General features: G+C 42.4%; 1 protein-coding gene across 2 annotated transcripts in view; it reads right to left on the bottom strand.

The window, feature by feature from the left end:
- SFMBT2 (Scm like with four mbt domains 2) overlaps positions 1-5,533 on the bottom strand; it is a 93,425-nt gene extending 87,892 nt beyond the window's left edge. Inside the window, exon 1 of one of the 2 annotated variants that reach the window (XM_065743778.1) lies at positions 5,227-5,533. In XM_065743778.1, the coding sequence (XP_065599850.1) occupies positions 5,227-5,332 (106 nt within the window). In that variant the 5' untranslated portion in view covers positions 5,333-5,533. The remainder of the gene's footprint in view (positions 1-5,226) is intronic. The other variant, XM_065743777.1, reaches the window with a different exon arrangement.
- Between the last annotated feature and the right edge of the window lie 8,106 nt (positions 5,534-13,639).

Genomic DNA, 13,639 nt, shown 5'->3' with positions numbered 1-13,639 from the left:
TTCCTCCCTGCTCAGCCCTCCTCTGCCTCCAACAGCCAAGAACTCCAAATGGGATCCTTCTACCAACACTGAAGCTGCTTTTCCAAATTCTCCCCAAATTCCCAGGCCACTGCTGCATTCGTGCTGCCTGCACTTATCCTTGCCTAGTTTCAGATTTGGGTCTCTGCATTCATGCCTTCCCACCCATACCAAATCCCCCTCACAATCCTTCCTTCCCCACAGGGAAAGAGGTGACATTACTACTCTTTCTTTTTTTAATATATCCCCACTGAGCAGAGCAGAGTTGAGGCCTGAAACCATTGCTGAAACACACAGCAATAATTAAAAATAAACTGTCTTTTTCTTACAGAAAAATCAGTCACATCTTATTGTTTTCATTTTGTTCCCAGGCAATCTTGCAAACTCAGTTGTCCCCAGAGCAAAAATATTTACAGTCTAGCAATGAGCTCTTTGCAATAAGCATTTATCAAGGAAAACTATACCAGACCCTTACCTGCCCAAACATTTATCAGCGTGGTCATGATGTAATTAAAGTGACTCATGACAAACTGAATTAAGGGATCTCCCCAGATAGTTTTATGAAGAAAACATCAGGATTAATATATTGCAATTGTTGCTACAGGTCTCCAGTTTTCGAGACTATAAAATTATACTGTGTAATGGGAAACTCATCATTAAAAGGGGAAGAAATAGGCTTTATTTGCAGACGCGTGTATGCGAAGGGGAAAATAAATGTCTCAGAGAAAGGTTTCTGAGACAGAGTTGGAAGAGGGTGAAGATTTGTCTGAGAGTTCAAAGAGGAGCACTGAGCTGTCATCACTGTTAAACACTGCAAACCGCTGCACCACGACTAAGGTCTGGCTCCTTACCACCAACTCAATTAACCTGCTTAAATACAGAGATTTAAATCAACTCTCACTTCCTGTAAGGTGGCTAGCAGACGGCTGCCTCTCTGCTACCACAGGGATGCAATGGCCATGCTCACTCAACCAGACAATAACCCAAGCCCACAGTAACAATCTGAAAACACGCAAATTCAGCACAGACTATGTCTGCTTTGTTTAGGTCATCCTTTGCAAAATAAAATGGACTCCAGGCACAAAAACCGCCTATTTGAGACCCTAGACCCAAAAATGAGGGGGTTGTTCATTCTTGGCTGAAAGACAAGAACAGCTTAGACAGAAGTAGAAACTAAGGCTTTACTATACCACACAGGCAAGTAACTTTGATGATCAGGGAAAATGTCAGCCTCAAAACCTACAACCCTGTGGAGTTAATGTTTTAGAGAAGAGCCAGGTTCAGAGATTTCAAAGGTTAAGAATTTTTTTTAAATGTATGAGTCCATGAACATATGGGCAGATACCATCAGAGGTTTAGAATTACTCCTATGTTTAAGTAACTTTCTAACCTGGACACCAGCAATCCCAGTGCTACTGTAAGCCAATAACTTCTGATGTGAAAAGCAAAAGGCAAAAAGCTAAAAGCACATCCCCTCCGCCTGGTTGTTCCCTGTTCTCTCATCTGTTTGTGCTTCTGGAGCTGGGACGGGCTGCTCAACAACCTCCAGCTGAACATATCCCCCATGTCTTACCCCTCTGCTCAGCTATTCCAGTGTCAAGGCATGAGACACTTCTCTTAGCCCACAATGCTCTCTGTATGCCCACACGTGTCATTCCATCCTCTCGCTCCAACTTCTGTGGTTAGTCCATGCACATTTCTCCTTCCCTCCACCCTTCCTCAGCAATCTTATGGGAAGGAGTAATTCTATAGAATCATCTAAGTTGGAAGGCACTACTTAAGGCCATCTAGTTCAAGTCCCCCAAAATCAACAGGGACACCTACAGCTCAATCAGGGTGCTCACAGCCTCATCCAGCCTGACCTTGGATGAGACCAAGGATGGGGAATCTATCATCTCTCTGGGCAACCTAATTTCCACGAGGTGGCAGAAGGACTTTTAGGCAGTTCAATATATAACATCCATGCAAGGAGCAGCATCTCCAGGGAGACAGGATTCAGCAACACTAGGTTCATTACGTTAGCAATAAACAAGCTAGTCATGGATGCAACAAGTCTTCCTGTCCTTCCTAATGTTATTGCCCACGACCTACTCTGTAATGTGCCAACCAGCCCCACTGTTCCCACAGCCTTACCAACAGGTTCATTCACATGCAATCCAATCAAACCCCCAAAAGGACATTTTTTAATAATCACCCTGATCTCTTTTCTCAAGCCAGACAGGGAGGTTCAGGATGCCAGAGGGAAGCATTATGAGTATTCCTTCAACAACAATGAGAGCTACAGCCTTCGCCCCCATCAATTCATTTTGCTCTGACACATCAGCAGTCTGACTCCTCTACAGTGTTTTATCTGCAGACTTTATCAGGAAATTACTTTTACAAGGTCCGTAAAAATAACGTTGGAGTACTCATTTATCACACATCAGTGTTTTATTTTGCGTCGCTTCATCACCAAAGATTGTGAAGTGAATGTGAGCTTCCAAATCTGTTTTTAAACGGACTCGGTGTCCTTCTAGGAACTTGGCAGGGGGATATCCTGAGCAGACACAGTGTGGCCCAGAGTCAGACCAGCCCAAGGTACTTGGGGGTACACTCCTACTTACATACACACATACAGTAGTGGGACTGCACACAGATCTTTTTGCCCATTGCAGAAGCCCTACTGATGAGGAACACAGGACACCCTTTGCCAGCCTCCCTCAAGTATCTGAAGATCCCCAATTAAAGACAAAGTCTCTTAACGTACTAAGACAACTGCACCCACTCGGGAAGCAATGATCCCAAAGGCAATCTGTTTATCAGGCCTCAAGCCACACACTCCTACAACAAAGTCCTGGCTTTGCTGGAGAGACACAAAGCCCCAGGTGCCAGCATTTCACAGCGCTCCCTGTGAGATGACAAATTTGGCATTAGGCCTATTTTACATATCAGCTCCCTTTCCAATTATTGGTGCTTAGGCTCAGTGCTCTTTTTTAATGAAAGAGTCAAGGCTGGCTAGCCTACAATATGGTGATGTATAAACAAGCCTAGGATGGCAAATAAAATCAACAAGTCATTATCTCTGAGCCTCTGAATGGCTTTAAAGTGCTCTGCAGTCCTTCATGCATTGACACTATAAAAATGCAACTATTCCAGCTGTTATCAGCCTCGCAGGATGAGATAAAAGACCCAAAACCTGTGGCTACAGAAGCTTAGATTTTTCCCAGGCTTACCTGAAGTAGAACATCTTTGGAAATTACAGTATTTGTTGAAATTGCTCAGCTACCTTATTTACAGGCACATAAATATATTCATGGTTTTGTTCACTCACAAAGAACTGAAAGTCAAAATGATTTAGGATTAACACACCAGGTGAAGGTTTGAGGTAAGGGGGAAATCCTGCATGGCCTTTGGAGAGTCACCAAGGCTCATATTCTCAAAGACATTTAGGGTCCACATTCCAGTTTTCGTTGTTTCAAACCCAATGCCTACAACGGATCACCTGCACCTCAGCCTGTACAGTCAGCCAGGATCCAGATGCTCCTTTCTGCTCCAGCCAGGTGATTTCTCAAACCAAAGACAACCCAGCACTGATGTTAAGATGGGATTACTCGTTTTGTAGAGCTACGACTGTCTCTTTAATGGTGATAACAGCATGGAGCTGTGTGATGGGAGGGTAAGGCTGGTTGTTTGAGAAAGGCTCTTCACTGACACAGTGGTTGAGCTCTGGAACAGGCTCCCCAGGGCATCAGGCATGGCCACAAGTTCCAGAAACGTCTGGACAGTGTTTTCAGATGTAGGACTTGAATTGGAGCCAGGAGCTGGACTCTACGATCACCATGGGTCTCTTCCAACTTTAGATATTCTATGATGTTTTTGCTTTGTTTTTTTAAAGCATCATAAGGCACTGCAGTTCCACAATCGGTTGTTTAACTCTAGATGTTCCTCAGCTCTCTGTGTGTAACCCTCTGGAAGGGAAACTCATTCACGTCTATAGGATAACTATTGTGTTCTTAACTAAAGTAACATAAGAGTGCTCCGCTTCTTTCAGGTGGGATGAATCAAGGTTTCTTAAACAAAATTTCTAGGGTGCTCAGTGAGAAACAGTGAGAAGCAGACCAAAGACGAAACTTTGCGAATGACTTGAACATAACATGGAATCAAAGGATTGTTTGGGTTGGAAGGCATCTTAAGGATCATCTATTTCCAACCTCCTGGCATGATCAAGGACATCTTCCAGCACAACGCAGCACCACCTGAGAGATCAACTGCAAAGGACACTGAAGCCAATGCATACAGTTTTAAAGCATTCACCCCAACACAGTTACCATTGCATTTACAGAGTTATCCCCGGTAAGAGGACCTATTTCTATGGAAGCAGACTTCAGACAGCCCTTTAGGATGCTTCAATGCAAAAGTAGACTTTCATTTGCTATTACATCTCAGGATCCTTTTGTGGAAAACTACTCTTACATAAATGCACAAGATTTCTGGAAAAGCATTCAAGCCACGTGAGGAACATCATCATTACCACAACACAAAAATGAAATGTTTTGTATGGATTAACTGACAGGGGGCTGAGATTTGCGCTTCATAAATTCCTCAGCTGAGCTTTCCTGTGTTAACACAGAACAAGGGGGAAGTTATTAAGCCAATTTTACCCAGCACATCCTTATCTTTCAGTGCCCATGCCAGAGCACTGCAGACAAGTGCACATATTCATGTACACAAGGACAACATGCAACCAGCGCTCTGCTGGCTGGGATAACATCTGTGATGCCCTCTCATTTGGAATAATAAAAAAAAAAATAATCTCCAGGAACAAGGGTGAAGATCAAGATGAAGAAGAAATACTGTAAATTCTGCACATTCATTTCCTTTCTATAATCAAAAGAGAGTAAAATAAAATAGAGAGTGCGTGAGCAGACAGGAAGAATACAATATCATGTCTTGAAAAAGGTTTTCCACTGCATTTTATTTGAAGTAGCTACCACATACCATAGTAAAGCTCCACAGTAAAGTCAGTTTCCCCAACTCAACTAACGTGGTCCACCTGAGCACTCTACAATATGGGACACACAGCCTTGTCCAATCTACAAGGCTCAAAAAAATGGCCATCAAGCCATCCAACTCTAATGCCACCCAGTAAGCAGCTGTCACCTTCCCTGAAGCAGTCAGCTGGAATGCTGTGACCATACAAGAAACCTACAAGAGCAAAAGAGAGCTCACCTGAATCAAACTGCTCCCCATCACCATTGGCCAGGCCCTGCCCCTTCTCTGGGGATAGATGCTGGGTCTCTTGCATGGTCGTGATGAAAGATGCTCTTGTGTCCATGGTTCAGAGAAAGAGTCCTTCCCTTCCTAATTCATCCTGCAGCAGAGAGTTCCTAGGGCACAAACTAAATGAAAAAGAAACAATGAGTGATTTGTTCTACTCACACCAACACTCAGTCACTCCTAGTAGGTTTCAGATTATATTTGATCACAGCTCCTCAATCTTGCTCTCTCTTCCAAAGTGAAGCCACAGTTGGATGAAAGACCACAACAGAGGATATTGCCTGTTAGTGGCAATACTATCTTAAGACATCACGCATTGTATCAGTATTATTTCATACTACATTATATCACAATAATAACAACAGAGAGAAGACAATGCGGTAATAACATCCACAATATTCAGCACAAAGGATCCACATCCCCACGTTCAGAGCAGAGCCCTGTGTTGCCAGCTGAGAGATAAGGACAAGCTGATAAAGCTGCACAATCCTTGACAAAAAAGGCATCTAAGAAAGGCCAACTCAGTCACCTTCCAACATAGCTCACAGTGTTAGCAACCAAAATACCTCATTTCAGAAATATTTTCCAGGTTTCTAAAGGAGAATACTTGGGACAGACTGGAAAAACTCTAGAAAATGAAGTGCAGAATTCATAACACAGATCCTGAAATAAAATGATGCAGGCAACTGCTTTTTGAAGGCAAATTTAAGGGAACTACACCATTTAGTGCCATCTAGGGTAGAAAATATTAACTCAAGTGTAGATCAGGTTATAATGGCAGAGGAGATTCTTGTAAAAGAAATGACTGTTTAAAAAACAGTATAATAAAACCATGAAGATAAAAAAAATGTGAGAGGGAATACAAGACTGATTTGATCTTGAATCAGACACCAAACTGAGAACTGTATTTCTAGCAAGAGTAAACCATCAGACAAGCACTACTCAGAGATACAAATTTAAAGTAGATTAAAAAAATAAAAGTGAACTTTTTGGTAAAACTCACTGAGGTGATGATGAATTAAAGGTGTCAAGGTAGGACTGAAAAAGAGAAACTAAGAGAAGCATGATTAAAAGTAGGAAAGCAGCTTACTGCCAGAGTCCATGCAAAGCAGGAGGTAATAAGAATGTAAAAATATTATAGGATTTTTTTCAACTTTTACTACTCTGGAAGATATTCAGGAAGACCAAATATGGTGGTCATTAAATAGAAAGAGGGAGAGTGCTTTGTCACAGATTTTTCTTCCTCAGTTAAGGTTGTTCCAATGAAAAATGTGAGGGGAAAACAGACGCATGAGAACTTACAGAAGGAACTGAAATAGGTAAAAAACATAAAAAGTGTAAGAGTGATTTCCATACACTGGGTCACGACAGAACAGTCTGCTGAAATGATCACAACAGCACTGCTGTAATAGCAATTAATCTGTGCTAAAACCACGCAGTACAACACTCAACAGAAGATGGTTTGAGCAAAGTTAGACATCCATTGGTGGTTTGTGTTCCTCACTCCCAAAGTACCTTCTAATAAAGTAAATGTATATATATTTATATTCATATATATATTTATATATATTTTTTTTTTCAAATAAGAGATTGTAAAATGATTCAGTGCAGTATATTTGCAAAGTGCTCAGTATACTGGGAACAAACAATAAATAATGATCACTTCCCCACTGCAATGGACACTACACCACTTCATCTTTATCCTTTGCACACGTGAGACTTGCTCATAAGTGTATTATATACTATGAGTACTCTGAGTGCAGCTAACCTAATAACATATATATCACTCATCTTCAGTGTATATTAACTTTCAATTAACTGTGAAACCAGAAGCAATCAGTCTCTTGTAAGTCAAAAAAACCACTTATCCCTCAGTAGAGAATACTTCAATAAACATCATTAATATTAAATCGGTTAAGTATCATAATTTTACATCAAGCTTTTTAAATGCAAGAAAGGTGACAGCTGAAGCTAAGTTTTGGGTATATTCAGCTGTTTTCATTTCTATCTAGGTCCAAACAGCAATGAAATATGGGTCTATTGAAAAAGAATTTTAAAGGAGGGAGAGAAATCAGTTTAAGCACAACAATCTATCGTCTTAAACAAAATTCAGGGGTAACAATACAAATGCTGAGAGGAAAGATAAGCTACTTGATATCTTAGTTAAACCTTGTAACGTTCCCATGACGCTGATGGGGTAAAGTCATAAATTGATAGAAACTTGAGTACGTCTATTCAAACAGTGATAGTATTTGCTATTTCTTGTGCAGCTGAGACCCAAATCTGCCACCAGATCTACATGAAGGGCTCATTCCCCTGAGTCTGGGAATTTCCTATCAGAAATGCAAAATAGATGGGAAAATCAGCAGGAACCTGCCCAAGTGGTTGCCACTTGGCTGAGATCAATCCTCCTCAGCCATACCTGAGACTGAGTTCAAGTCCACTTAGACTGAAAGGGAGAAACCATCTGGAGGCTGTAGTGAGTTGGGGGTTGGCCTCTTATCTTGTGTAACCAGCAACAGGACTAGAAGGCCTCAGGGAGGTGGTGGAGTCACCAACCCCTGAGGTGTTGAAGGAACATTTAGAAATTGTGTTGAGGGACAAGGCTTAGTGAGAACTATTGGTGACAGGTGGATGGTTGGACTGGATGATCTTGTAGGTCTCTTTCATCCTCGGTGATTCTATGACTCTGTGATCTCCTAGCCAGATCTGGCAACGTCACCATCGATTTTTTGTTGTTTAATTCTACTTCAGATTTTCTGTTTTATCTGTGGACAACTCTGTTTTGAGCTACGTGTATTCTTATATTGGGAATATCCAGTTCACACTTTATGGTAGGAAAGCATTCATGTATCTTCCCAATACAGTGCAACAAGACAACCAAACTCCTACGTAAACATATGCACCCAGATAACTAAGCTTCCTGTTGATATAACTAACTAGCAAAGAAAGATGATATGAGAAAAACTAATACCCCATTAATTGCTGCTACGTGACACTTCAAAGTCCCCAGGCATACTGTTAACAGCAGCATGCAGACTGGCCTGCAACAACAACTCTAAACAACATACCGTGCCATTCCCCCATTTCTGTATGCCTGAAAGAAATGTGCATCTCAAATTAAGGATCACAAGCCACGTGGCCAGCCTGTCAACCAGGGAAAGGGAAAAAGCAGCAAAAAACGCTGAAGGTGACACTACATTGAGCAGCAACAAAAAGAAATGGATTATGAAATGCAATTGAAAGAGAGAAGAAAAAAATTCCCTGCTTTCAGATCCCTTGTTCATTTGGTGGTTCAAACCAGTCTGATGCTTCCCTCATGCAGCTCCCATTCCCCTGGTACTTAATTCACATCCAGACTTCTAATTCACAGGCAGAAAAAGACAGCCAATATAAAAAAAAAGAATCTCTTTTTATTTGCTTCTTCCCATGGCTGTCAGTCTTAGCTGCATCATTATCTCAAGCATGCTGCCTTGTCATCTCTACCAATATTGGCTCTTTGAGTAACTGACTGCTTTGGCTTTGTCACACCATTCTAAACTTATCTCCTGTATGCTCCTCCCTCTTTTTTATTCCCTTGGAAGAAGCCCCTGCAGGGAGAAATACTTCACGCACACAAAAATCCAGCACCCTAGGGTGACTCCTTGGCGTGACTCCTTAAAAACTGAACTTCTTTCAAAGTAAGGTTAATTACTAGGGACTGACATGCTAAAAAGGCAGGCTATTAGAACAAAGGATGCCAAAAGGATCCCATATCCCTAAAACTCCTTACCTGGATGATTTATGTACATCAGTTATGTCAAAGTACTGCTGAGGCCTGAATGGTGGAAAAGTAAAAATGCCACTGTTTACCCAAGGATCTGGCTCCTGCCTCCAATATTAAGTAATACTGACTTCACCCCTAGGTACATGAGAATTTAAGGAATCTGCATCTCCTTTCCCAGTCATGTTGGTGAAAGTGGAATATAGGGTAGATCCAAAATAACTGCTAGTGAACGACCCCTCAAAGCTAGGCACCATCACGTGTCATTTCAGACATTTTAGCAGCACCAGTCATGATTGGACAATGGGATGCAATTTCAAACTAACACAGGAGATTGAGATTGGATATAAGGATTTAGATTGGATATAAGGAAGAAGGTTTTTCTACAACAGGGCAATGAAGCAATGGAACAGGCTGCCCAGAGAGACGGTGGATGCCCTGTTCCTGGAGACATTCAAAGTCAGGCTGGACAGGGCTCTGAACAAACTGACAGAGTTGTAGATGCTCTTGTTCATTGCAGGGGAGTTGGACTAGATGACCTTTAAGGGTCCCTTCCAACTCCAAACAATTCTATAATTTCATGCAGCCTTTGCTTTTTCCTTCAAGCTTTTTGCAGGCTACAAGTGAAAAATCCACTGCAAAGCAATCAAGAAAACTAGTTTGAATAAGAACTGAGACCAGATCCACTGGCATGAACCATTAGGAAACCTGCAGCATTTGATGCAGAGCCTCTCAGTTCAGACATTTCAAAACTGACCTTGAATTGGGCTCGCCCCACTCAGGTGACCCAACAAGGCATCTTCTCATCACAATACACAACCAGTCATCACTGAACAGTCACAGGTACGGGAAGCAATTTTATCTCCTGCCCTAAAAGATTCCTCTCCAAAGCATCTTCTTCTTTGGGATTCACTCCTCGCTGGGTATCTGTTCGAACACTCCTGTGGCCCTTCTGGTTGCCCTCATTGCCTTTAGTGTGGGGATGTGCACGTTCCAGTGGATTGCAGCCCCAGTAAATGCTAGACTTCCAGTAACCCCTCTGGAAACCACAACACACAACCTCTACTTTTCACAACTCAGGTCAAGTCAACAGCACTTTTCTCTCAGGTCTAGCAGTCCAAATCTCCAGCCTTCACTTTAAAAAATGCAGGGGACATTTTTCAACACACCGAGACCATCCCAAGAGCACGCAGGTGACACGAGGCAGTAAATGCAGTCTTCAGCTTCCCCAAAAAGCTAGCTGGCAGGCAGTGCTGCACATCACCCATCTTATTTAACGTGAGGATGCTCAGAACTGAAGCTGTGGCTGAGATGAAAGGCTGCTCCTTCAGGCAGAGGTTCCTAAATAAAACCATACTTCATGAAGGACGGATAGTGGCAGCCTGCCACAATATTTACACCCCCTGAGCATCTGCACAATGCAAACGGAGGCTTGTGCAGAAAGGCTATTGAGCACATCAAGCAACAGCTTTCACCTCCTAGAGAAAGAGCCTGTCTCCCTTCTCAGACAAAGTATCAGTTGGAATCCTTTTAAGGATCATTTCTGCCCAATTCCTGTCCCTTTATTGATTTATTTGAGGGGTTCCCTCACCAAATATTTCCATTTATACCAAGTGACAATTTCTCCTTCATATTGAATACCCCACAGGATTTTATTAGGGGCAACTCACTGTGTTGAACAGTGCTGTGACAGTGCATTTGTACTCTGGAGTAGAAGAAACAAATCCCAACTAACCCAGAGTTCACAGTATTCAAATACATTTAAAAAAAACAGCTGAAATGAGAATGAAAATAACCTGTTTTCCATGGTTGGGGTTTTTTTTCAGATAGAACAGGAAGGTTTCCATTAAACTGCAGGAAGGGACATCTGATTTGAGTACAAGGAAGAAAACCACTTGTAATGAATCTAATGAATGTGGGAAGGACATAAAATGTCCCTGTCTGGAGAGGTCACGATGCTGACCTGTCCAGAAGAACATCCCAGTACAGAGGAAAACCTGCCCCTGTGAAAAGGGATTAGGTGAGGAGGTGACTGCCTTCTGTAACTCAGCAGGTTGCTGCACTCCTTTCTGCTTGCCCTGGTGCCAAATACCTCAACACTTTTAAGCCAACAGAGACAGACCTGTTTCACAAAGCAATTTTCTCATCCTCTCCACCCAGCACTACACCGAGTCCAGGATACACACGAAGATAAACAGCAGTGAGATAAGGCAACAGAAAGTAAAATAAACCTAATTAGAGCGAGTAAGTTGTTTACAGTGAAAAGCCCTGCAGTATTAGGCAAGAAAGAAAAGAGAAAAAAAAAAGGATGACAGACAAGCACACAAATGTCTGGCTTACATACTCATCCTACTCTTCGCTGTCCTACACTCAAGTGCAGACTAAGGATACAGAGAAGACTTAAAGCAAACCCCTGCCATGGACTGCACCATAGATCAAACCTGTAAAATGATCACAGAATCATTAAAGTTGGGTAAAACCATTAAGACTGCCTAGTCCAACCCATCCCCACCATGCCCCCTAACCACATTCCTCAGCCTTACATCCACCCTGTTCTTGAACACCTGCAGGGACACTGGCTTCACCACTTCCCTGGGCAGCCTGTGCCAACGCCTCACCCCATTCCTGAGATTAAATTTTTCCACTTAAGACTCTAGCGGGGAGCATCCCAACTTAAGGTGTTGACAACAGGGTCTGTCCTCAAACTATCCCACTGCTCTGCCATCAACAGCCAGAAAGTTGTGCATCTGCCTCTCCCTGCACTGTGCTTGCATTATTTATGCTCATTCCAAGCAGCCACAAAATCCCCTCCTGCCACAGCACCAATATTTTACACCCTCTTTGTATGGATCCTAATGTCAGCGTAAGGTGCCAGTACAGGGAGAGGCTGGCTGCCATGCATTCACCTTTGTCACTTGGAGGTGCTCTGTCACCTGCTGGGGAGTTGTCATCTTCTCCCTGACTCACTAATTTATTCCCCCCCCATGGTGTGCAATTCCACACATTCTTAAAGCCAGTGGTGTTCAGTGGGTCCTTGGGAACATGGCTTGTTTCAGATTAAGCTGAATAAGTGCCCTGAAAAAGACAACTGATATTCCCAACATCCTTTACAACAGGTAAAAAAAAAAAAACAAGTGTAGGGAAGAAGACAGTCAGCTATCTTTCTGTCCCTTTTAGTAGCTTGCCTGAAACAAGGAAGCCTTTTAGATGAGCAACTTGAATGCTCACAGCTGTTTACCATCACAATATTTCTCATTTGGCACAACTCTGCCCTTCACAAAGGGATGGATCAGCCAAGTCACACAACACACTATTTTCATGGACTAAATTTAGGGCTCATCTCTGAAATCTCCTACCAGCCCCAGCTCCCATCACCGAGGGCAGTGAGCTCTGCCTTTTACACTGCAGTGCCTTGCTGAAGTCAGAGCCATTTTCCAAAGAAAACCACAACAAGACACAAACTGGAATCCAAGAAACATCTGCCACCTGACTCCAACACTTTGTATGAAAAACTGCAGAAAGCAGACCCTGCCAAAATCTATCCAGAATCAAATTCCACCAGACATTATAACCTGGAGTCCTGCAAGTCACATTTACAGGGCAAACTGCAGCCCTCTTCTCTAAGAAAAAGAGGAACAAACACAAACCTTCCCCATAGTTTTTACTCAGACTGGATCTCAGGACTTTGCCCAAGCAATTACAAGCTCCTCACACAAGTTGCCCAGAGATGTTAAGAGCATTAATCACAAAGGCAAGAATCATGACTGCAAGTAAAAATAGCAAGGATTCTGCACATGCCTTTTTTAAGCTTCACACCTACTCAGATCTCTCTTGATCAGTTGTCAAGAACCGCTTCGTTTGGGGTTTGTTGTATGCCTTTTTATTACTATTTAATTTTAGAACAAACGTTTCTGATTCACAGAAGTGGAGTAACTGTGAACATGCTTTCCAAACCCTCTCTAGAAGGCTTTATTTGCGAGAGGCCAATCTCAAAATAAACTTTTTTTTTTGTGAGTTTTTAAACATCAGCAAATCTTCTGCTCGCATCTCCTCAACCCCCCGCACCACAGCCCCAACATTTTTAACCCTGAGTGATATGTAACATACAGAAAACAAATCAAACATAAATCTTCTGGCAGAAAACTCGTAGGATGGATTTGAGTGATTTCATCAGAGGTGACTACCATGCAAAGATCAACAGTATGAAACAATGAGATTTAAATACTGACAAGGTACTGACAAGCCACTCTCATCCTAAAATAACTGCTTCCAAGGACCTGCACGTTACAGCAATACAACAAACTCACTGTTTCATCAAATCACAGCACCACCAAGGTTGAAAAAGACCTCCAAGATCACCTATTCTACTCACCCACCTACCACCAAATATTTCCTCCCTAAACCACGTCCCTTAGTACTACATGTAAACATTTCTTGGACACCTCCAGGGACTGTGACTCCACCACCTCCCTGGGCAGTCTGTTCCAGGGTCTGACCACTCTTTCTTTGCTACTTCGCAAATAGCATTACTGTTAATAACAGCAGCAATGCTCTATTTTCAGCACAGATTAATGACACCTTCTGCACTGTCAACACACACAG

This window comes from Cyrtonyx montezumae, unplaced genomic scaffold (assembly GCF_038088225.1).
Source record: "Cyrtonyx montezumae isolate F1298 unplaced genomic scaffold, pur_monq_1.0 scaffold_3, whole genome shotgun sequence".
Taxonomy (NCBI): Eukaryota; Metazoa; Chordata; class Aves; order Galliformes; family Odontophoridae; genus Cyrtonyx; species Cyrtonyx montezumae.
This window is presented reverse-complemented; position numbering and strand designations above follow the sequence as displayed.